Raw genomic sequence first — 26843 nt, 5'->3', positions numbered from 1 at the left:
AGATCCGTCTGCTCTAACAAGACTGACCTAGAGCTTCAACAACTGAGGGAGAACAAACACCAACCAACTCTTACATAAACCAACATAGAAACAATAAGAAATATTTCGAAAAGTAAATAACATACAGTGACAAATAGAAAACCATCAGCAAACATATTATACATAATTTCTTTGACTTCTTTGGCAGGAATCATGGCATATTCTTCAATCTGAAACATAAAAATAAAATTATATAAATTTCTATTTTCACAATTCTACCAATCCACCACACATGAAATTTCTTAAATTAAGAATGAATTTAGAATAAATCTATTTATTCTAATCTATAGCACCAGTAACTAACTCTCTATTTATTGACATGATTGCATACCCATAAGAAGCCCATTGCGCTTGTGGTCCCTGCAGAGACTCCACTGGTATCAGTTGTACTTGACAGCTTCCAAAAGGAGCTCCATATTGTCACATGACTCCTTCAGATGGACTGAGTAGGCAATGTGACTGCTGAGGTATTTATTCCCATATATTGGATAATGTAGTTCTGGATACACTATATCATTATGACTAAGAGAGAAAAAAGGGATGGTCATAGAGAGAATGACTTTGATCAAAGATCTGTTTCATTAGATGCTCAACAACAATCTATGGTAGCATGGAAAAATTTGTGTTTAAAAATAAGAACTGTATTGTTTTATATCAATTTATTCTATGCTAGCCTGGGTAAGATGGCCTTTTTCAAATTTGGATATTTGTGCAGGAGTAAGGATCAGTACTATATCCTCTTTAGGCCTCACTATATTTGAGTGAAGAGTATTTTCATTAGGTTTTACTGTGGTGGAAAGTACTTGAGAGAGTGTGTCTTAATTTGTTCAGCTCATGCAGTTCATAATTCTTTTAACAAATCTGTGAGAAAAAGGAACATAATCCCTTAAATCATCATCATCATCATTGTTTAACATCCGTTCTCCATGCTAGCATGGGTTGGACGGTTCGATCGGGGTCTGGGAAGCCAGGAGGCTGCACCAGGCTCCATTCTGATCTGGCAGTGTTTCTACAGCTGGATGCCCTTCCTAACGCCAACCACTCCGTGAGTAGTGGATGCTTTTTACGTGCCAGGCAACATCCACGATCGGTTGGTGCTTTTTACGTGCCACCGGCATAGAAGCCAGTTGAGGCGGCGCTGGCAACGGCCACATTCGGATGGTGCTTTTTATGTGCCACCAGCACTGGTATTACAACTACAATTTCCATTGATTTTTTTTTATCGATTTCGATTTCGATTTCAAATTTGGATATTTGTGCAGGAGTAAAGATCAGTACTATATCCTCTTTGGGCCTTACTATATTTGAGTGAAGAGTATCTTCATTAGGTTTTACTGTGGTGGAAAGTACTTGAGAGAGTGTGCCTTAATTTGTTCAGCTCATGCAGTTCATAATTCTTTTAACAAATCTGTGAGAAAAAGGAACATAATCCCTTAAATCAACTTTGGCATATTAAAATCACTGAAATTACTGATTTCAGAAGGGTTAAATGTGAAGATAATTAAAGTCCTTACAAATATAATTCATAACAGTATAGCACTTGATACAACCCACTCAATTAAAAAGGTTTAAATGTGAGATACAAATAGCTATAAAGTTGAGGTGCTGGATAACAAGGTGATGGATTTAAACTTTACACTTTTTTGTATTAGGCCTTTCATCATAGAAGGAAAGGATCTTCTTACAAAGCCTCCAAGATTGGTGACAGAAAGGAAGGGAGACGGTCTGAATGCTTGCAACAGAGTGGATTCCACTAAAAGTACACGAAGGCCAGTGTTAAACAACAGATTAGGACAGATCCATTCTACAACCTAAAAACAAGTACAATCCATCCAACTGGCTTCCACACAGCTTTTTGTGTAATCAATTTCATTCACAGGTCTTGGGCCAGTCTGAGGATTTGATAGAAGATAATTGCCTAAGTTGTACAGTAGAACCGAACCCAGACCTGCATGGCTTATGGCCATGCCTGCAATTATTATATTGTTTTTTCATCAAGACCAATAGCTATGCTTGGTTATGTCTACCTGTCTGGCAACAAATCCCATCCTTACATACCTATTTCTTTACTACCTACAAAGGGCTAAACACAGAGAGGACAAACAAGGACAGACAAACGGATTAAGTCGATTATATCAACCCCAGTGCGTAACGGGTACTTATTTAATCAACCCTGTAAGGATAAAAGGCAAAGTCAACCCCGGCAGAATTTGAACTCAGAACGTAACAGCAGACGAAATACTGCTAAGCATTTCGCCCAGCGTGCTAACGTTTCTGCCAGCTCACCGCCTTAAATACCACTTACATACCTTACATACCACTGATTATTTAGTGGTAAGATTTACGTACATCAACTGTGAAATGAATAATTGCAGCAATATATATATAACAACTATCCAGGTTTATTAAAATCCATCTCATTCATGACTACTATGGAAAAATAGATATAAAACGGTTAAAAAAAAAGAAGAAAATGAAATGAAAAATACATATTTACCTGTTTTTGTTCCAGATGTTGTTTCAGTAAGAGTATCCTGAATATCCGAAGACTTTTAGAGCCAAACCTTAAAGTGGATTCATAGTATGACATCAGTGAGAATGTTAAGTAATGGAGAGGAAGTGGAAGTAAGTGGTATCAGCTCATACACAGTGAGGTTTAAGGAAGGGATTACAGAGTAAGGTTCATTTTCAAACTAATAAAAATGATAAGGATATCCTACCAAGGTTATATATATTTCATAATTCCTGATTGTATCTCAGTTGTTAAAATAGATTTAATATGAATATAACATCATCATCATTGTTTAACATCTGCTTTCCATGCTAGCATGGGTTGGACAATTTGACTGAGGTCTGGGCGAACCCGATGGCTGCATCAGACTCCAATCTGATCTGGAAGAGTTTCTACAGCTGGATGCCCTTCCTAACGCCAACCACTCCAAGAGTGTAGTGGGTGCTTTTACGTGCCACCGGCATGGGGGCTAGTCAGGCGGTACTGGCAACGACCTCACTCAAATCTTTTTACACATGCTACCAGTACAGCTGCCAGTAAGGCGACGTTGGTAATGATCATATTCGAATGCTGCCTTTTACGTGCCACCTGCTCAGAAGCCAGTTAGCCGCTCTGGCAACGATCAGACTTGGATAGTGCTCTTAGCGCCCTACTAGCACGGGGCACAAGTGCTAGTAAGGCAACACTGGTAACGATCACACTCAAATGGTGCCTTTTATGTGCCACTGGCACAGAAGTCAGTTAGCTGCTCTGTCAACGATCACACTCGTATAGTGCTCTTTGCACCCTGCTAGCACAGATGCCAGTCATCAAATTTGATTTTGATTTCTGTTAATAAATATAAGTACAATAGATATGTGTAAACCTAACAGATGTAAAACAAATAGGTGTAGTATATTCATGCAAAGTCATATTAAATATATATAGCACATAAAAAGCACCCTTCAAATGTTGGGCAATATGCTGTTCTTGAGAAAGCCTGTTGAGCCAAGTGAAATCGTAGTCGTGGCCAATGCTGGTGCCATCTGACTGGCACCTGTGTCAGTGACACGTAAAAAGCACTGATCGAGCATTGGGCTTCGTGGAAGCAGTGACAGATGACTGAGACCTTTGGCAATATACTGTGCTTGTGTAGACCTATCAAGCCAAGTGAGGTCATGGTCATGGCCAATGCTAGTATCAGGTCAATGGCACCTGTGCTGGTGGAATGTAAAAAACACTCACTACACTCTTGGAGTGGTTGGTGTTAGGAAAGGCATCCACCCGTAGAAACCTTGCCAGATCAGATCAGATCAGAACCTGGTGCAGTTCCCTGGCTTACCAGTTATCAACCAAACCGTTCAACCCATGCCAGCATGGAAAGCAGACGTATGCTGATGATGATGAGTGTATTCAGATATAAGACCTTTTACTGTAGAGATAATTTTGGGAGAAAATTCTCCACCTGGATGTGTGGAAACAGATTTTTTTGGTGTGTTTCTGCATCACTCAACTTCATCAGCTATGAAAACCAAATCTGTCACACACAGCACAATAAGAACTAAATATTTCTTAAATCAGAATATGAAATATTTGCTGATGAGCATAAAGCTTGGTTAAGCTAGAATTAAATAATGTTTCCCAAAGCAGCATTGAATAAAATATATTTCTGTAAAGTCATATTCAACACATTCAAGGGTATTCAAATGTAATAAGACCTTTTGCTACGGAGTAAATCCTGGGAGAAAATTATCCACCTGGACATGTCCAGGTGGAGAATAATATGACAGATACTTGTATATTTGTTTGTACAACAGGTGTATATGAGTACAATACAAGTAAGTACACATATATATGTATAACAGATGTATATACAAGAAGTCTATATATGAACAACAAACATACATTTATACAATATGTATATATATATATATATCTAATGTGGGATAAAATTTTTCGAAAAAAATTCTATCAATGAGCAGCATATTAAAAAATACCTTTAAAGGTTAAATTTATAAACAATTTCTAAGTAAGGGCAAAAGAAGATGGTTATTGACATTATGTCTATTTTCGGCATATTTTGGCATTAGAAATTTTTTCTTTTGCCCTTACTTATAAATTATATATATATACAATAGTACATACACAATATATACCATAGTACACACACAACAAATGCATTTGTAAGTACAACAGATGTTTATACAATTGTATGTAAGTACAACATATCAGAACAGTGACATATATGTACACAAAATAAGTACATATATATATACAACATACTTTTATAATCAACGTATATATGCTGTTTATACAAGTACATTGTATAAACAATGTACTTGTATGTACAGCAACGTACTTTCTAAGTACAACAGATATAAGAACAACAAAACCAAAATTATTAACTTACCTTTCTTGAACAACTGATTCAATATGACTTTTACAGAGTTCTGTCAGAGATTTATAAATATCTGATGTCAATCAGTTAAGAGAACAAAATCATTATAATATAAACAGAGAGTTTGTGAGAATAAGATGATTATGATAATACATTAATGACCACATAATTATGCATAATTATGAGTGAAATTTTGTGCTTTGCTGGACCCAGTTTCCTGGTGTTTTTAAATTAAAATTGTTTCAATGCTGACTTCAGCATAAGCTATAGACCTTATTCAATGCCACCACCTCTTCCATAGATGATTTTAACCAAGTTCATTCTGTTACAAGCATTTAGACCAAATTTGTAGTCCTGCTCTACCTTTTATTTTTCTTGCATACAATGACCTGCATATGTCCAATCTAGATATTGGCCAACCCGTGCCGGTAGCACGTAGGGCCTCACAGAGGAAATGACTAAGACCGAGACCTCTGAGATATGCTGTGACTGTGAAGACCCAACAAATGAAGTGAGTTCATGGCTCACATGACGGCCTGCTATGCTCACCTTGGATCATAGAATGACCCGCTGTTCTTGAGGAAACCTATTGAGTCAAGTACGTCAACATCAACATCAAAATAAAAATCAAATGGAAATTGTAGTTGTGATATCCATGCCGGTGACATGTAAAAAGCACCATCTGAACGTGGCAGATGCCAGTGCTGCCTGACTGGCATCCGTGTCAGTGACACATAAAAGCACCTACTGATCGTGGCCATTTGCCAGCCTCCTCTAGCACCTGTGCTGGTGGAATGTAAAAAGCACCCACTACACTCACAGAGTGGTTGGCGTTAGGAAGGGCATCCAGCTGTAGAAACACTGCCAGATCAGACTGGAGCCTGGTGCAGCCTCCTGGCTTCCCAGAGCCCGGTCAAACCATCCATCCCATGCTAGCATGGAAAACGGACGTTAAATGATGATGATGAACATGGGAAGACCTGTAATGTCACAGCCATTGCAAGTCTTCTCTTCCTCCTGACTAACTTACATAAATAAATAAATATAAATGTTCTTCTAATCTTCAGGAGGCTACTGAAAGCCATATGCTTTAATGGCATTAAACAAAAAAAAAAAAGAGAAATCTCATGTTGGTAAGGAATCTGGTCTATCATAGCTATCATTTCTAGATAATCTGGTAGTTATTTGCAACAGCCAAATGAAGCTATGTACAATAACATTTATCCAGAAATACAACATGCTTACAGGAGATTTGAACCCATGATCTGGCAGTGAATAGTCCAATATTTAATCATTAGGTAGGTTACTGCTAACATATTTTATTCATAGAGTATTAATAAAAAACTAATTAGAAATAATTATGAGGAGAGGAATAATTGCCAAAAATATACATCAATAAATAATTTTGTCTTCTTTCTTTGCTACATAATTATTTTAATTATCTTTTTTTTTTATGCTCCCTACATTAAATAGGTTAACACTAATTATTGGTTTTCATGTCGATAACATCTTAAAAATTATTCCCTAAACAATTCTTTTTTCCTACACCAACCAATGTACAATTTTGTCCATTTACGTAGGAATTCTTTCATCACCATCATCAACGTCGTTTAACGTCTGCTTTCCATGCTGGCATGGGTTGGACGGTTTGACTGAGGACTGGCGAGCCAGAAGGCTGCACCAGGCTCCAATCTGATCCAGCAAAGTTTTTACAGCTGGATGCCCTTCCTAACGCCAACCACTCCAAGAGTGTAGAGGGTGCTTTTATGTGCCACCAGCACGAGGGCCACTCAGGCGGTTCTGGCGACAACCACACTCACAAGGTGTTTTTTACATGCTACCTGCACAGGAGCCAGTCCGGCAGTACTGACAACAACCACGCTTGAATGTTGTTTTCCACATGTCACCAACACATGTGCTGGTAAGGCGACGCTAGCAATGATCATGCTCGCATGGTGATTTTTACATGCCACCAGCACAGTAAGTCATTGTAAAACTAAAACATGTTCAGGATTCCTCCTTATTTGTTACAAAGATGAAAATAATATAAATCACTGGCTATTATTACTTTCATCCCGCCATAAAATTATTTCTGTGTAATGTTTTGATGCACACCATATTAGATATGTGAGGTGGCGAGCTGGCAGAAACGTTAACACACCGCATGAAATGCATAGCCGTATTTCGTCTGTCGTTACGTTCCAAGTTCTAATTCTGCCAAGATCGACTTTGCCTTTCATCCTTTCGGGGTCGATAAATTAAGTACCAGTTATGCACTGGGGTCGATGTAATCGACTTAATCCCTTTGTCTGTCCTTGTTTGTCCCCTCTGTGTTTAGCCCCTTGTGGGTAGTAAAGAAATACATGTTAGATATGTGAACACTCACTAACCTGACTTTTTTCATGTAAATAGTGTCTCTAAATTGTTAATAATTAATCCACTTTATAATCCTGTATCTATTCAGTTTATTTCGCAGAAGAATGTACCATTTCTATTTTATGGTTCAAGCATCTATTTGGAAAATCACTTGTCCCAAAAGTATACAAGGTAATAATAATCATGTCTTGACTTGGCACAAAGTCCTACACATTTCGAAGAGAGAGAGTATAGTCAATTATATCAACTCACATCTTGACTAGTACTTTATTTTATCAATTCCAAAAGGATCAAAGATAAACTCAGAATGAGTTCAAATCTTACCAATATCAACTTTAACCCTTTAGTGTTTAAACTGGCCATATCCGGCCCAGATATTCCACATGTTTTATATTCAAACTGGCCAAATCTAGCCTCTCACACCTAACCTACATTGACATTCTAAAAATAAACAACCACATCATTGAAACCTCAAAGCTATAAGATAATGCTTGATTAATTCAAAACAATTTGAGTGGAAAAGTATTAGATTTAACAGAGTAATCTGAACACTAAAGGGTTAAGCCACAATTTAATGCAGTAAAGGAAGGTCTTTGATGGTAAAGTCCAACACTTAACCAGTTCTACCAAATCATCACTATTCTGTCCCACACCCTACTGATCCTATTGATCAACCACCTTCATAATCATCATCATCATCATCATAATCATCATCGTTTAACGTCCATTTTCCATGCTAGCATGGGTTGGACGGTTCAACTGGTGTCTGGGAAGCCAGAAGGCTGCACCAGGCCCAGTCTGATCTGGCAATGTTTCTATGGCTGGATGCCCTTCCTAACGCCAACCACTCCATGAGTGTAGTGGGTGCTTTTTACATGCCACCAGCACAGGCGCCAGACAAGTCTGGCAAACGGCCACGATCGGATGGTGCTTTTTATGTGCCACCGGCACGGGGGCCAGGCCGGGCTGGCAACAGCCATGAACGGATGGTGCTTTTTACATGCCACCGGCACGAGGCCAGTCGGGGCGGCGCTGGCAACGGCCACGTTCGGATGGTTCTCTTACGTGCCACCGGCACTGGTATCTCAGCTGCAATTTCCATTGATTGATTTCGATTCTGATTCTCACTTGCCTCAACAGGTCTTCACAAGTAGAGTTTTGTGTCCCAAGAAGGGAAGGTATGCGTAAGTAGACTGGCTACATTCCGTGTAGAAGGCCACGGGTTATGGTCTCACTTGTCCTGCCGAGTCTTCTCATGCACAGCATACTTCCAGAGGTCTCAGTCTCTAGTCATTTCCTCAGTGAGACCTAAAGTTCGAAGGTCGTGCTTCATCACCTCGTCCCAGGTTTTCCTGGATCTGCCTCTTCCACAGGTTCCCTCAACTGCTAGGGTGTGGCACTTTTTCACACAACTATCTTCATCCATTCTCGCCACATGACCATACCAGCGCAAACGTCTCTCTTGCACACCACATCTGATGCTTCTTAGGTCCAGCTTTTCTCTCAAGGTACTTACACTCTGTCGAGTATGAACACTGACATTACACACTGACATTACATAATCATAAATAATAATTAACATCAGAGCCATGTTAGCATAAAAGAAAAAAATGATATATAAAGCAATAAATAAACCATAACATGATTTGTAAAAGCAACCATTGTCTATGCATCAAAGAGGATGGATTTCACTATAAAGGATACTTATTTCATACATTCCTCCGCCAGCTTCTGCAGCTTTGAACACAAACTGGGACTACAAGGGGAAAAAAAAAGACAACAAAACATAGATTAACCCCTTCATTACAGTATTTATTTTGAGATGCTCTGCGTTTCTTTCAATTATTTTAAATATAACAAAGAATTTAGTAAAATAACTTTGTTATCATTAAGCTAATGTTGGGAACATAAATTGGGACTAAGGTTTGGTGGAAGATTTTAATTCAAAACTTATGAAAACAAGACATTTGTACTACAGAGCCACAGCCGGTTTCAGCCGGGTTGGTAATGAAAGGGTTAATGTAGGAACAGAGCTTAGGTTATTCAACACTAATTCTCAAATGATTCCATTAAGGATAATTTATCCTTTTCTCTACAATTGACAGTCTCTGAGGTAGTCTCTATGTTAGCTGCACCTACATAAAATAACACCAATTCCACCACCACCGCCAACACTTAGTATCTTTATAAATGAATTTTGCAATGTAATATATATATAAAAACTAAATGAGATATAGGATAATCATGGTCAAAATGTCTTTAATCATAAGTCAGCACAATCAGAACAGAAACAACAGCATCATTATCATCAACAACAACAACTCATAGGGTTGTAATATATTTGACTAAATCATACAAGGGGATTTATCTCCCTGCTAGCAATGTAAACAAGAGTGCATTTTGCACCAAAAGCCAATATGAGAGTTTCTCTCGAGGTATCTACCACAGTATAGTTTGTTCCAACAGAACAACCACACTCAAGTGGGGATAAATATTTGACTACATCTCTGTCTCTTGACAACTGTCTTCCTCTCATACTCAGATTGCTTTCTCTTTCCACTCCTCCATCCTGCTTCATCTACCACAGTCACTTTATGCCCTACCCACTCTAATGGTCATACTGTCCTGAACTGAACAGAGACAACACACAGCGGCAAGGACCCTTTTCATCTCCACTAGTGTTGGCACCTTGATAAAACCCACCCTATTCACTTTGTTAAATGATTAGTGAATGAGCAGAAACAATGTTGAGAGGACCCTTTGGTCCTGTTTTGCAGAATACATGACACCCTCTTTAATGTTAATGCCACAATAAACTGCACCTAGTACACTCTGTAAAGTGGTTGGTGTTAGAAGAACATCCAGCCATAGAAATCATGCCAAAATAATATGTACAAGCGAGACATGCTCCCCAACCCATTTCAGGCTATTGTAGCCTATCATACCCATGCCAGGATGGAAAGTGGACATGAGATTATGATGATGGTGAAATCAAACAGATATTAGATCTTTTCGGTTTGAACGGCAGTTTTTAACATAATTTCTAGGTAACTAAAAAAATTTTAAACTTCGTATACTGGTAGAATGTGTTTATAAAACATCTTTTTCTCTTGGCTTTATTGAGAAAATTCTATAGTTTGTAAGATATTTGTTGTTTTTTTTTCTTCAATTTCTGCAATTTCAACCAATCACTGACGTCTGTTGATGTAAAAAACATTCTGTGTCGTATGAATATGTCCCCTGTTTAAGAAACAGATTGGGTTTATTTACATTTGTGAAGAAAAAAGATACCCTTCCCCACCCCTAACCCTAACACAGATTGAAATGCAATAGATCGATACTAGGGTCATAATTATGGGTGACAATTTCATATGACACCGCTAGAAAAAACTGCCATTCAAACCAAAAATATCCCAGATATTTAATTCAAGCTACCTGCTCTTGCATCTGAAAAAGGCCACTCAACACAAATCCCATGCCTGAGAGATTCCAGTTATAGCTTCCATTACCTAAGCAACCAAGTCAGCAATGGAGGAGTATGCTCTGAAAGCGTGGCTGCTAGAAAGCAGGGCTGGACAAAGTTCAGAGAGATACTATCTTTGTTGGTAACAAAGGGCCTCTCCCTCAGAGTGAAAGACATTGCACGATGCCTGTGTATGGGCAGCTATGGTAGTGAAACATGGGCTGTGACTGCAGAGGACATGTGTAGACATGAAAGCAATTCAGCCAGTATGCTCCACTGGATGTGCAATATCAGTGTGCATGTATGACAAAATGTAATGTTTTAAGAGAAAAACTGGGTGCAAGAAGCATAGATGCTTTTTTAGATGCTATATACCTCTAAAAAAAGATGAGATGATCACAGTTGAAAGGCATTCAATCATAGATCTTCCTAATTAGGATTGACCTAGGGCTAAATAACAACTTGAGTACATTCATATAACATACAATATATACCTACATACATAGATGCGGTTGCTAATATTTAGAGTTGTTTGATAGTTTTTCGTTTGTTTCTTTTAATTTTTTACATTTTAGACAAAACGTCAGTACAAGAATATCGGAAAAGAAATGGAGGAAATGAGAGAAAAGTTGTTTACATACATCATCACACATGACAGAGAGGTACTGCTCAAGGATGGGTTTTGTAATTTCAAGTTCCTTAGGAAGATTGATGAATATCTAATAAAGAAAGATAAGGATATCAATACTAGGTTGAGAAAAAAGTTTGTGCGGCATGTTAAAATAATGATTTTTTATGCAAGAATTTATTCAAAAACAACAACTATTCTTCAAAATTTAAGACCATCATCTTCCACAACTTTCTGCCAACAATCAGCAAGCTTTCGGATTTGTTCAGCTTTGAATTGAAAAATTCTTGACAAGCTTCTTCGATGTCATCGAATGACTCCAATCGGTGACCTTCCATAAAGTGCTGCATTGATCGGAAGAGGCCAGAGTCAGATGGAGCAACATCTAGACTATAGGCTGGATGCAGAAGAACTTACACACCGTCCAATTCTTCAATCTTGTTGCTGGTCTTTCTGGAGGTATGTGGTTTTGCATTGTCTTGTTGAAACAAAGCATGTTTTCAACGAACGAGTCTTGGGTACTTTCGGAGCGGTTGGCATTAGGAAGGGCATCCAACTGTAGAAACCTTGCCAGATCAGATTGGAGCCTGGTGCAGCCTCCTGGCTTGCCAGTCCTCAGTCAAACCATCCAACCCATGCCAGCATGGAAAGCAGACGTTAAACAATGATGATATATATATATATATAAACCAAGTCTGGAAACAAAACCTGGAATCAAATAGTCTTAAAGTTAAATTAGCAAAGACCAAAGTTCTAGTAAAAAACAGACAGACTTGGGGCTAAACAACAAAAACAACTACTAATGGGTGAGCTTTTGTATGTCAACCTGCTTGAAATAGCAGCCGCAATTCCCTCAGATCATATCATAAAGGAGGAAGGACACATTGGATAATGTAGTCTTGGATAATGAATAAACAAGATGACCATGGCTGGAACATTTTTGATTGGGATCTACTTAATCGAGATTAACTTGTCAAGCAATAACAACAACTCTCCACTGTGGAGTTTTGTTCATTTACATCTCACATATAGTTTCATAGACACAGCAAATGCAGAATATTTAGATCTTACCTCATTAATGGAGATTGGTGTGGTAATAAGGGAATCAGCAGTAGTGTTAGTCTCACTAATCCGAAGCATGGTGCGGATTATTTCAGAAGCTTTCTAGGAAAATAAAACAGGGATTTCAAGTCTGAATTAAGAAATTTTGGGAGCATATTTACATCATCACTAGAACTGAAACCTAATTTTTTGTAATATTTACAATTAGTCAAAATGTCAACAAAGAATATAAACATCATCATTATTTCATTCAAGTGATCAGAAGTATAGAATATCAACATCCATGTAGGTATGACTGTGTGGTACTGGCATCAGCCATGCTCGAATGGTGATTTTTATGTGCTACCAGCACAGATACCAGTCAAGTGACACTGGCATCAGCCAAGCTTGAATGGTGATTTTGACATGCTGCCAGTCAGGTGACACTGGTATCGGCTACGCTCGAATGGTCATCATCATTATAAGCAGCATTTAATGTCCACTTTTCCATGATTTTGTATGATTCAGATGGAATTTGTTGAGGTAGATTTTCTACGACCAGATGCCCTTCCTGTCATCGTCCCTCATCTGTATTATATCCCCAAGGCTGAATATATTTTCAAGGAAGATTGGAAACAAACAACATCACTTGCATGATAGTGATGTGCATTTACAACCATGTCCATGCCGGTGGCACGTAAAATGCACCAACCGATCGTGGCCATTGCCAGCCTCCCCTGGTATCTGTGCCAGTGGCACGTAAAAAGCACCCACTACACTCACGGAGTGCTTGGTGTTAGGAAGGGCATCCAGCTGTAGAAACACTACCAGATCAGACTGGAGCCTGGTGCAGCCTCCTGGCTTCCCAGACCCCGGTCGAACCGTCCATCCCATGCCAGCATGGAAAACGGACGTTAAATGATGATGATATACATACACACACATATAAAGTCAAAGAAACCAACCTTATCAATTTTGTTCAGCATAGCAGAAATGATGGCTTGGTCACGGAAATGTTGATGGAAACGGTCAAAGTCAACTTTCCAGTAAACTGTATCAGTGTTGTTCTCCTGTGTGATAGAAGTAAAAACATTTTTTTAATTTCTGCCCAACACCAATACCACCACTACTACAACTACTGCATTTGTCACCCTTACCACCACTACATCAAATGCTACCACTGCTACTGTTACTACTACTACTACCATACCAACTGTTACTGCCTGTTACCACTACCAGTGGCATCACCACCATCACATCCACTACTACTGTTACAACAACCACTGACACTACTACTGTTACCACCACTACCAGTGTTGCTATTACCTTGACTACCACCAGCTTTACAACTACTACCACTGCCTGTTACCACTACCACTAGCATCACCACCATCACAATAACTACTACCACCACTAGTCATAACAACCACTACTATCGTTACTACCACCACTGCTACCACTACCACCGGTATCATCACCACTACTATTACAACTAGTAACACAGCCACTACATAACTTAGAACATGAAGAACTTGAAAATTTCAGTGTATGAAAAAGGTTGTAAAATTGAATGGCTGTAACTTACAGAGATCTTCATTGCTTTAGCAGATGGAGGACTATCTGATCTCCTTCTTTGGGTATTAACTGGAAAAAAAGAAGGGCACAAGGAATAAAGACAGTGTTTCTCAACAGACATTTCTTTGTGAAAGTTCTAATTGCTTAAAATATTAACATGCTGGCTTACACAAGCTGAAGGGTCGATGTTTTATATCATATCATTAGGGATAAAATGTGTGTTTGGAACAGAAATATAATTTGTAAAAGTACACATCACCTTGCCTTCCATAGTTACCAGGGTATAATACACCATACTGTTGAAAGAAATAAACACGATAAACACAGAACTAATCCACCTTTTAAATAACATGCTAGTATTTTATAGCACTCATGCTGGTTCCACATAAAAAGCACCCAGTATATTAAAATAATAATAATAATAATGAAATTATTGTATACAGTGCGCAGGTGCACCACAACTTGTCAAAAGTGTGTATAAAGCGTATGCAGTAATGTACAAATGTCTGGAAAGGGAACAGTGTATGAGTCAGATACATGCTTGCGTGTGTATAGAGGGGAGAAAATCAGGTGTAGTGTTGGTGAATCTCAGAAAGCATGGAAGTTTTGAAGGATGCAGTGCTCCGACAACTAACAACTGATGGCAGTAATTTGTTCCATACTTCAGCAACACTTAGCGTGAAAAAATGATTCCGAAAGTCATGGGAGCTGTGCTGTTTTCTGACTTTGTAAACATGTCCACGGGTGTTAGACAGGTGGAGTTTGAAAAAGTGCTCAGAGTTATTGTTTGTAAGATGGTTAATAATTTTATGGGTGTCTGCCAAGTCAGCTGCCAGACATCGGAGTTTCAATGTATCCATGCCCAGGGAAGTAAGGTGTTCAGAATATGGCAAATGCCTGATGAAGGGTATTCTCTTGGTTGCACGTTGCTGAATGGCTTCCAGACAATTAATATCCTGGGCAAGATAGGGGTTCTGTGGAGTGGCTGGCTTAGGAAGGGCATCGAACTGTAGAAACCATGTCAGGGCTACCAAGCATAAAAAAAGCGATAGGGATCTATTTTGTTTGATTGATTTTAGTATCAGTATATATACACATTTGCATGTGCACACACACAAATATATACATACACACATATAGATACATATGCATGTTTATGTATATATGGCACACATCCTACAGTTTCTGTGTACCAAGTTCACTCACAAAACAGTGATCAACTGGGTCTGAAGTAGAAGACAAGAGCTGAAGGTGCTGCATAGGTGTTTGAACTTATAATCATATAATTGTGAAGCAAACTTCTTAACCACACAACAATGCTGATATTTCAAATTTCTTTTGGTATATTGAGACTACATGATCTAATGTACCCTTTTTTTTTTTTTATGACGGTAGGTATGATTTGAAGGAATTTGACAGCTATTTCTAACAGGCAGAGTGACTTTGTGAAGGTTCCTTTATTGGCATAGGTTCTATAGTGGTTAAGTTCTTAGTGAACTCAAACTCCACCTGTCTAACACCCGTGGACATATTTACAAAGTCAGAAAACAGCACAGTTCCCATGACTTTTAGAAACATTTTTTCACACTAAGAGTTGCTTAAGTATGGAACAAACTACCGGCATCAGTTGTTAGTTGTCGGAGCACTGCATCCTTCAAAACTTCCAAAGATACACCAACACTACACCTGATTTTCTTCCCTCCATACACACGCAAGCATGTATCTGACTCATACACTGTTCACTTCCCAGATATTTGTACATTACTGCATATGCTTTATACGCACTTTTGACAAGCTGTGGTGCACCTGAGCGCTGTATACAATAATTTCATTATTATTATATCTGGAACCTAGTTTCGGTTTCAATCGAAAACATTACACTTCCATCTACCATACCTTTGAGAAAGGTATAAATTCACACACACCCTTTGCTAAAAATCCTTCACTTTAAATTGTAATAAGGAACCATACTTCTGCATAGTCACTCAATTTGCTAGAAATAACAGCCAGACTTCTAACAATATCTTACTATCTTAAATAAAGAAGGATATCTTGACAATGTAGTGTTCCTGATATACAAAAAGATGAAATGATCCTGCTGGAATCACAGGTTATTTTTTGATAACAGGTCATCTTGATCAGGGCTGGTTGAAGGCTAAACAACAATAGTTACTGTAACAATTGCAACAGCTAATGTGATCAGATACAAAAGTTTTTGTTTCACAGTCATGAGTTCATATCCAACAGCATAAGTTGTGTTCTACTTACCTAAGGTTCCATGATTTTTTTAACAATTCTACTACAGCTAGCGGTAACAAAAAGAACTGGTATTAGGAAGGATATCTGACCATAAAATACTGCCTCAAAAAGTCCCATCCTACTCATACCAGTCTGAAAAAGTGGACATAAAAAATAATGTGGCACGTAAAAAGTACCAACCGATCGTGGTCATTGCCAGCCTCGCCTGGAACCTGTGCCTGTGGCACGTGAAAAGCACCCACTACACTCACAGAGTGGTTGGCGTTAGGAAGGGTATCCAGCTGTAGAAACACTGCCAGATCAGACTGGAGCCTGGTGCAGCCTCCTGGCTTCCCAGACCCCAGTTGAACCGTCCAACCCATGCTAGCATGGAAAGCGGATGTTAAACGATGATGATGAATGATAATGAACTAACCTGGAATTACATGGCAAATGTCAGGGTCTTCAGGTGTACCAAGGGAGATAACACGACCTCCGCTATCCCTCATTGGTGTCAAACATCGCTGAATGAAGTGTGTTTGAACAAGGCTTACAAATTTATCTTTTACTAAAGTTGATGAAATTTTTGGATGACCTAAAATGACAAAAATGAAGAAAACATTAACGATAAGATTAAATACATTTAATTAATTCATTTTCAGTTTAATGAAGGAGTTCATTTATATTTTAGTATTTATCTAACAGTACTAAGCAGTGATTTCTTTTGCATTCTGTCAATCTGACACAGATCAGAAAGTAGTCTGTTGTGGTGGTGTTACATATAAATATGATATAACACAAAGCAGAAGTTTTTTAATCCAGCAACAGACAGTCTGTGGTATGATAAAATGCATCCATTCCACAAGATAAAGTGGTTGGTGGCAGGAAAGATATCCATACCAAATAGTACCAAACAAAAAAGAAAGAAATGAATATAAACCACTGTGCAGGCAATGTATCTAGGACAATAATTCAAAATAAAAATTGAGGTAAAGTAACACTTTAGTCAACAACAGATCACTCCTCTGGGGCTGATAGCATGATAAAATGTGTCCAAGTCATACTGTAAAGTGATTGGTGACAAAAGTGACATCCAACACAAAAACCATTCTAAAAGTGAATTAAAAATCAAATGTAGCACACAGAGCTTGATGATTTTTCTCTATTGCCGAAGCCAGTGCCGCCTCGACTGGCTTCCGTGCAGGTGGCACGTAAAATGCACCAATCCGACCGTGGCCGATGCCAGCCTCGCCTGGCTCCAGTGCAGGTGGCACGTAAAAAGCACCCACTACACTCACGGAGTGGTTGGCGTTAGGAAGGGCATCCAGCTGTAGAAACATTGCCAGAAAAGACCGGGGCCTGGTGCAGCCTTCTGGCTTCCCAGATCCCCGGTCGAACCGTCCAACCCATGCTAGCATGGAGAACGGATGTTAAACGATGATGATGATGTGTGTATTGGGTGACTAAGGATTGTGACAGGAGGTGAAATACAACAACAACAAAAAGAACTACTACAACAAAATCCCCTCTAAAACAACATCAAAGAGTTGCGTAAATAAAAGAGATTTTTTGACATATTTCATATTTTGACACATTTCATATTTTGATAACTTTCAGCCTCAGGGCAACATTGATTGAGCAGACTGTGTGACCACTCCACAAGTACATACAGTCACAGTATATTTAGGACTTTATTATCATTCAGTTTGTCATTCACTTTTTAAGATGGTCAGATAAGATTTGAAGAAGTTTAAGCTGATATTTTCAGCAGGTGGAGCAACAACTTAAGAGTTTTCTCGCCGCCCCGACTGGCCTCCGTGCCGGTGGCACGTAAAAAGCACCATCCGATCATGGGCATTTGCCAGCCTCGTCTGGCACCTGTGCAGGTGGCACGTAAAAAGCACCCACTACACTCACGGAGTGGTTGGCGTTAGGAAGGGCATCCAGCTGTAGAAACACTGCCAGATCAGACTGGGCCTGGCACAGCCTTCTGGCTTCCCAGACCCCAGTTGAACCGTCCAACCCATGCTAGCATGGAAAACGGACGTTAAACAATGATGATGATGATGATGATGTTTCACTATATAGGCGTGAAAGAGTAGAAATTAAATATATATTACCTGAGGCCTCCAATGCTTCATTTAGCCGTTCCGTTACTTTGTTGACAACAGTTTCCATGGTAGCTTCACCTCTCTGCAGAAGTTCTTCAACCAAGAGTTCAGCCGCATCTCCATAAAGGGTTTTTGAAGTGCAGATATAAATAGGGAAGCGTACTCGAGATAAAATTATTTTAATGCTAATGTTATACTCAATTAGACCTTTCTTGTTCACGTTGAACTTTACTATGTGGTGTGTAATGAGAACAGCCAGAATTCTTTTTACCTGTAGATGAGATGTAAAGAATAACTGAGGATTATATATACACACATACATCGGATGAATGTGTATGTATCTATATATATATATATATATGAATATTTCTGTGCATGTATGTCAGTGTATGTGTGCATATATTCATAACTATGTGACATAAGATGAAAGCCAAAAACACTGAAGAACAAATGTACTTTCAAATCATGTACAGCATGCATGTATGTATGTATAAGGTACAAATATGGCTCCGGGGTTAAGAAGGCTCTTCTCAACTCACGGTTTGGGTTCTGTCCTACTGTACAGCACACTGAGCAATTTTTTTTCTTCTATAAAGCTATGCAAGTGGATTTGATAAACAAAAACTGAAAACCAGTTATATATATATATATATATATATTCCTCCGTCTTCCCTTCTTTGGATCTTTCCTTTTCCTATGTTTCTGACGAAGAGCTCCGCTCGAAACGTTAAACCCTCCTTCTTTCCTGAGCATCCAATAATACTATACTTGTTCCACGTCCTCACGTTGTTGTGTTTTCTCTTTGTGTTTTCATGTTTGGATTAACTATATATATATATATATTGCTGGTGCCCCTTAAAAGCATTGGTGATGGTGACACATAAAAAGTACACTCTGTGGAGTGGTTGGCATCAGGAAGTGCACCCCAGCCATAGAAGTCAAACCAAAACAGACTATGGAACCTGGTGTGGCTCCTGGCCTTACCAGTTACTATCAAGCTGTCCAACCCATACCGGCATGAAAAAACGAACATAAAATGATGATGATGATGATGAGGATGTGTGTTTGTTTACATTTATACTGCACTGAAAATAGTTAAAGTACAAGCAATAATGTTGTCATTTTCCTATCAACAAATCATCTGCAGGCTTTGTGCCTTCAAAGGTGTATGGAATAAGAGACTGCTTACAAATAAGGGTTAGAGACAAGAGCATCCAGCAGTATAAAAGTATGTGCTTGGTCTTTAAGATTCAAGACAAAGTAAGAAAACAAAGCTCGTGCTGCAATATATGGAGAGACAAAACAAGTGTCCTAGCAAAGAATATTGCTACAGATGTTGACCTTTGTCTTGAAAGCATCTTTATAACACAGTACAGCAAGGTGAGGTTATAGCACAGCACGAACGTGTAGGTCCTAATGATTGTCAAAGATTATAAGACTATCCTGAAGTTGTGTCTCATCATAAGAGTAAAAAGGAAAGCAAACAGAATGGTAGTGCAGAGCAGAAAGGCTAGTTACTACACATGGAAATATGATCTCTTGATGACTTTCTGCTAGAGAAAGAGGAAATGCAGTGGAGGAAATAGGGTTACAGACAACAGTAGAGACAGTAATAACTATAAGAAGCCTCAGAAGCTGTTTCCAGAGCACAACTGGTAGTAACTTCAAGGATAGTCAGAGCAAAAAAAAAAAATCACCTTATGTTCTATAGCAGGGATCAATAAAAAGAAAGAGCACAAAGAGGCCAAAGGACCTCGTCTCTCAATACAGGACTAGCCAGAAGTCATGACCAGCAGTGCCATCTCATTATCTGATGGTGATAGGGAGATGATAGGTGAAGTAGATTGGACTACCAATGACCAGCAGTGCCATTTCATTATCTGATGGTAATAGGTAGATGATAGGTGAAGTAGATTGGACTACCATCGAAATAAGAAGAAAAAGCATAGAGCGATGTTATAGAGTGACCCCGGACAAAGGGCTAGCAAGAGACTGGCTGTCCTTCAACAGGAGCTACTCAAGGATCATCAGAAATTTACAGCAATCTGGAAAGAAAACTCTATTCTACTTGACCTTAGACTGGTTCTGACACGGGAAAAAAGCAGATATTGTGCTGATTGGGAACAAGTTGGAAGCAAGAACTAGAACCCCTTAAATGATAGGCATTTAATAAATACAACGTTAGCAATCCAAAGACCACTAAGGAATTGCAACCCCAGAAAATGTGGGATCTTCCACAGCTCAGTTAGCAAAAAAGATCTATAATGGAAGGAAAGTTTTTATGATACTTTTGGGGTATCTTCTTCCATTACAATTATTCTGTTGATTCAAGGAGCTGGAAACACGAAGAATGAAGTTCTCAGGTGGAGTAAATTCAATAAACATTTATTCATGGGTGCTTTGTACAAGGGGTTTGCTTTCAGTAACCATCTTCACAGCAGCATGTAGTTAGCCTTCTCTCCCATACACGTGAGGTTCAATAACCTCCGGAGAAAATGCATGTGGTATCACAGTAGGACAAAAGTCCGCTGTGAGCTCCTGGCTTCAATGTCTTCAAAGGGTGTCATCGAAGGGTGTGGAAACCTAAAAATACGCCTTTTTAAGTCAGTCGACTGACACGGTCTCTGCCCGACCATTAATGTCGAGACTAAAAGCTTTGGGTGTGCACGATAGCACATGAAACAGTCCTTTACAGGGAGAAATGAGCGGTCCTTTGAAAGAATCGTCCCGCACAAACATGAGTCCACTTGTCAATGTCTGGTGGGAGGTGAGAGGGAATAGATTGGTCATGCAGATACATTGGTGAAAGACTCAAAAAATAGAGCTAACATTGTACCAGGAAGTACCAAGGTGGTACCATAAAGGAGTTCGGCAGAGGAGAAACCTAAGTTTGTCTTAACAGCAGTGCGACAACCAAGGAGAACGATAAGCGGGAATTCTGTCCAAGACTGTGGATCAGGAGTGGCGCATAGAGCAGCCTTCAGTTGCCTGTGAAACTGTTCGACCATCTCATTGGAAGCTGGATGGTAGGTGGTTGTTCAAATGTGATGAACACCTAGGATTCGTGATAATTCACAAAATAAGGAAGCTTCAAACTGGCTGGAATGCCAAAATGAGCAATCCAATTAGAAACAAAAGCTCGAGCAACTGACTCAGCAGAAATGTCCACTATTGGAATGGCTTCAGGCCAACGAGAAAAACGATCGACACATGTTAATATGTAAGAGAAACCGTGACTGACAGGCCATGGTCCAACCAGATCCATGTGGACATGGCAAAAACAAGTCTCTGGCGGAGAAAACTGTCCAAGAGGAGCACGAATGGGGATTTTAGAAAGCTGGCATTTGACATGACTGTGTGCCCAAGTGGTGATCATCCTGTGTATATTAGGTCAGAAAAACCGAGCCATAATAAGCTTCTTTGAGGCAGCAATGCCAGGATGTGACAGTGAATGCAAGGCATCAAAAATGGAACGCTGGTGGTTCGCAGGTACAAATGACCTGTGAGAACCAGTAGCTGTGTCACAAAGGATTGTGCCTTCAGTATGATCAGGTCCAGTGTTTGGCCTTTCTATACCGAATTTTCTGTTTTTGTGGCTTGGAAGATGGCTATTTCTTCTTTACTTCTCTGAAGAACAGCCACCGCAACCCAAGCTACATCTATTTCCAGTGGGATTCCCTCCACCCTAATCCTGGAAGTCCTTTCTCCAAGTGGGTAGAAGGACCACTTTATTGTGGTTACAGTGTGTTCTTTTGCTTTTCTTGTGGTCCTTGAAATGGACCACAATTGTTCCATATTTACTTCCTCTGGCATATGTTATATCTTGCCAGACAGAGCTCAAAGCCTTTTCTATTATTTCTGCTCCTACATTTTCTATCTTCTTTTCTGCCACAGACTACACTTTGTATACTATAGTTTTCTTATCCATCTCTTCCAATACTTTCTGGGGTGGTGACAACTTAACGTCACCACCTGCCCTACATGCCATCTCCTCATATTTTTCTATGTTTGTCAGGTCCCCCTCCTTTTTTGTGACTTCTGTCACTTCCGCAAAGCTTTTCTTCCTTAAGCACTTGTCCATCCTATCAACTGCTCGTACGAGTTCCTCCTCCGAAGACGACAATTCGGACCTACTGTTGACATTGCCGACCCTCCTCAAGACGGAGAGAAATCACAACCAGAAAACAGCTGGAAAGCAGCACAAAACAGTCGACAACTCCTCACACAATCAACAAATACACCAAATCAACACCAACACTATGTAAAGCGTGAGAAGGATGAGAGGGGAAAATGTTGTCTTTTCCTTAAATAATGGTTGCAGGCAAGGTCTTGTTTTTGTATCGCGTATGGCAATGGTTGCAGGCGAGATCTCGCTGTTTCAAAACGGAGCCGGCTTCTTTGTGCTTCGCTACAGATCTTACAGGCAGTTATAGAGAGCCCAATTTGCAGAAATTATTGCAAGAGAAGATATTAAGAATTACAGGGTGGCCTCGGTAACGACTTCTCATCCTTGAGTGATCTGCCCTGTCTTAAATTATATTTGTGATCGACACTACCCATCCGTGTGTGTGTGTGTTAGACCACGCACGCACGTGCACGGACGTAGCACAAAATTCGCTAAGGACAAAAACCTTCACGTTTAGAACATAAACTATTTAATTACGTCCCTTTACGTTCAGACTTTCGGCCTACTTTCTCTTTAAAATAAGTACAGAAGTTGATTTAATTGACTGCATTCCTCATCCAAAGATTTGTAGTCTAGTGACTAATATAGAAATTATTATTATTGTTTATCTATCTAGGTAATTGTTCAGTTTACGTTCGTAAAAAAAGTGAAGGGACATAACTAAACACAGCAGAGTATACTATCTGATACTTTTACTCATTCTTATCGCCCCTCGTCATCTGTATCTCTTATTTACAATTGATTCCAAGCTTCGCTTTGGAGAAAATCATTATTTACTCGACTTATAAAACTATCTATTTATATCTCTCATATATAAATCTGTATTTCTGACTGGTTATCTAGCTATCGTTTCCTTCTGCTTTCTTCTTTCCTTTCATAAAACAGACTTGCAGCTAAAGGTACGCCTCAATAAAGATGTAAAATAAACAAAAAGTGGGTAAAAACGAAAACAACTGAAACTAAAATAAAGTTATCAATATTATCGACAATACGTTTTGATTTTACGAACCTAATCTGAGCAATTACCTCTATCATTTATGTGTCTGTTTTCACTAGTTTTAATTAAAACAAGGGCAATCTTTCGTCTCTAGTAGACCTTTCCGTCGATTTCCGTAAAAATTTATTTTTTTTTACATATGGGCTTGCGGGAACTTTTGAAGTAATGAGAGCGAAAGAGACTAAGAGAAAGCGATTGTATGACGAGGGAAGTTCTTTTGAAGTTACCGTGCATGGGAGCATTTATGTACATGTGTGTGTGTGTTTGATGGGGTGTGAGAGACAGACAGTATGTTGTGTAATCGACGGAAAGGTGTACTAGAGACGAAAGATCGCCAAAACAAGTGTATAATACATTTAACAGTAAAAAGGAAAACCAAATATTACCTGATCGAGTTTTAAATTTGTGTAAATAGCAAGTAACTTCAACGGACAAGGCCCTGATTCTAAAAGGATTGTAGCAACCTTTTCAGAAGTCTCTGCAAAATTTTCCCGTATAATTAATTTACAAAGTTTTATTTCGCTTTGAGACATCCTACACAATTAGTGTGAAAAACAAAATCACACTACACCGGTGAAAGCAAAGATATGTACCCATTGTAAAAGTATTCCAGCTAACTCCGAAAAATTGTTCATGTTTATTTCTTCTAAGGGATTATTGGTTGTAGTTTAACTTTACATACAGCGTTAATGTTGCCGAAAAACACATAAATATCACAGTATAGCATTTTTCTTTACTAACTCAATATCATCATTCGAATAAAGAAATTATCAAACAACTTTGTAGCTGTTATTTCGTGTGTGAGACGTGGACATCCTCCTCTGTAAAAGTTCGCTCGTGCTGCCAAGCCAAGATCTATATATAGATATCTCACAATTTAAAAAATCACCCCCGACCCCCAGGACGCAACCCACCCATATATATATCTATAATCAAAATAAGCAACATGGATATCCAGAGGTAATGAAGTACGATCATTTCATGTAACTCCATTTAACTGGACAATGCAATCATAACATCAATTTAAAATGCAAAGCAATCTTCAGCTGCACAAAGACTTAGAATTTAATTAAATTAGAACAGATGGACACATTAGTATAATTCTACCTAAAATCTCCAAGTTAAGGAGATAGACAAAGAACATGCTCTCTCTCTCTCTCCAGCATAGAATTATATATATATATATATATATATATATATGCACACATATATATACATGTGTATATTTAGGGATAAACCACTAGGTGGATAACCAATATGCTAGATGATCACATATGATCTAACTACAAAGGAAAGAATGTTCTCCAGAGAAATTCAGCAAACACCAGAACACAAGTGAGCAAGACAGATGAAAATTATATAAAAATCAAGAATTAATCGTATACCGGTTTCGTCTATTACCGATAAATTACTTACGTAAGTTTTCATCCGCAGACTCGTCAGTACGGTCGTTCCGATTCAATATAATTTGTAAAACTATACACTAGTTGTCCTTATAAAACTAGACATGTACTCAGTTTCACCGATTACATTGTAATCCCATTGACAGCATAAAGAATGCAGAATAGTACTGTGAATTTGGAATCATTAGACTGGTGAATAAAAGACGAGCTCACCAAAAGAAGTCTGCATATTTTAGAGGTAAATGAAGGAACTCTCTAAAGAACTGTGTTTTTAAACCATAAATGTTTATTCATCTCTTAATTAAAGTTCTTATATTTTTGGTTATACTCAATGGTTTTGTTAGTTAGTTTCAACTCTTCTGACTTTGACTACTGCTTCTTCCACTCTAAGTAAGTTGGTTTGCTGAATTCTCCTATGGTCTCCTGAGCTATGGACACAGACTGTTGGAACCTGTTGGCAGTATTAGGAGGTTGCATGGAGCAATATATATGTGTATGTATACGGCAGGCTCCTTTCAGTTTCTGTCAACCAAATTTACTCACAAGGCTTTGGTTGGTCCCGAGGCTACAGTAGAAGGCACTGCCATGCAGTGGGACTGAGCCCAGGACCATATGGTTTGGAAGCAAGCTTCTTACCACACAGCCATGCCTATATATATAAGAATAAATGAAAAGCACCTAACACCACATTAGCTAAATTTATTTGCGACCTCAAAACAAGAAATATTAGTTAATCAGTATTATGGTCAATAATACATACTGTGCTCCCTTACAAAGGGATTCGGCTTACCATCACTCTGTTCTATGGAAGCACTAGAAATCCTTAAATGTAAGTCTAATCTAAAAAATAATAGATTATTGATCCAGTTTACACACACACACACACACACACACACACACACACACATACATACATACATACAAACATACATACATCTGGACTATTGCCAGCATGTCCAGTAAACACAATATGAAATTGATGAAATACTGTAATTGATTCTACAGAAAATGTCAAACAGGAAAATCCCAAACCCAAATCTTATAACAGGTTGCTGGTTGAAGCACTTCATCTTTTATTGGCAATGTTTCATATGGCTGTAAGGAGAAAGTATCAAGGGTACACAAGAACTGCAACTACTCTCGTCATCCCACAAAATAGTCAAACCACACTTGCTAAAGCTTACCAACCAATAGCCAGCCAGAACATCATCATTATTATCATCATCATTTAACATCTGTTGTCCATGCTGGCATGGGTTGAACAGTTTGGCCAGGGCTGGTAAGCTGGAAGGCTGCCCCAGACTGATTTGGCATGGTTTTCTATGGCTGGATGCCCTTCCTAATGCCAACTACTCCAAGAGTGTGACGGGTGCTTTTACATGCCACCAGCATAGGTGTCATTTGCGTGACACTGGTAACTGTCATGACTGCGATCTTGCTAGGCTTGATGGGTCTTCTCAAGCATGTCATAATGCCAAAGGTCTCGATCATTGTCTCTGTGAGGCCCAAAACTCAAAAGAAAGTCAGCCACTTTGCCTCCATGTGATCCAATGCTCAAAAAGAACTCAGCTACTAGCCTCCATGAGGCTAAATGTTCCAATGGCACTCTTTACATATCACCAGCATGTGTGCCAGTTACACAACGCCAACATCAGCCATGACTACAATTTCACTTGGCTTGCCAGGTCTTCTCAAGAGCATATCTCCAAAGGTCTTGGCCACTAGTCATTGTCTCCATGAAGCTCAAAATTTGAAGACCATGCTTCACTACTGAGTCCCATGTCTTCCTGGGTCTACCTCTACCACAGGTTCTCTCCACAGTTAGAGAGCAGCACTTCTTTATACAGCTGTCCTCATCCATACACATCACATGACCATACCAGGGCAGTCATCTCTC

At 39.0% G+C, this 26843-nt stretch overlaps 1 protein-coding gene across 1 annotated transcript in view; it reads right to left on the bottom strand.

Moving 5' to 3' along the window:
* The window catches only part of LOC115232015 (DNA-directed RNA polymerase III subunit RPC3), a 30381-nt gene extending 6245 nt beyond the window's left edge, over positions 1 to 24136 (bottom strand). The window contains exons 1-11 of the mRNA XM_029801888.2: positions 23930 to 24136; positions 18370 to 18631; positions 16686 to 16844; positions 14022 to 14080; positions 13402 to 13506; positions 12467 to 12559; positions 11409 to 11486; positions 9009 to 9060; positions 4941 to 5001; positions 2537 to 2603; positions 126 to 209 (exon numbers count right to left, since the gene is read on the bottom strand). Of these exons, the coding sequence (XP_029657748.1) occupies positions 126 to 209; positions 2537 to 2603; positions 4941 to 5001; positions 9009 to 9060; positions 11409 to 11486; positions 12467 to 12559; positions 13402 to 13506; positions 14022 to 14080; positions 16686 to 16844; positions 18370 to 18631; positions 23930 to 24076 (1167 nt within the window). The 5' untranslated portion in view covers positions 24077 to 24136. The remainder of the gene's footprint in view (positions 1 to 125; positions 210 to 2536; positions 2604 to 4940; positions 5002 to 9008; positions 9061 to 11408; positions 11487 to 12466; positions 12560 to 13401; positions 13507 to 14021; positions 14081 to 16685; positions 16845 to 18369; positions 18632 to 23929) is intronic.
* Positions 24137 to 26843: the final 2707 nt, after the last annotated feature.

The sequence above is a fragment of the Octopus sinensis genome, linkage group LG2 (genome assembly GCF_006345805.1).
Source record: "Octopus sinensis linkage group LG2, ASM634580v1, whole genome shotgun sequence".
NCBI classification, from domain to species: Eukaryota; Metazoa; Mollusca; class Cephalopoda; order Octopoda; family Octopodidae; genus Octopus; species Octopus sinensis.
Note: the sequence above shows the minus strand (reverse complement) of the source record. Positions and strands in the feature narration are given on the sequence as shown.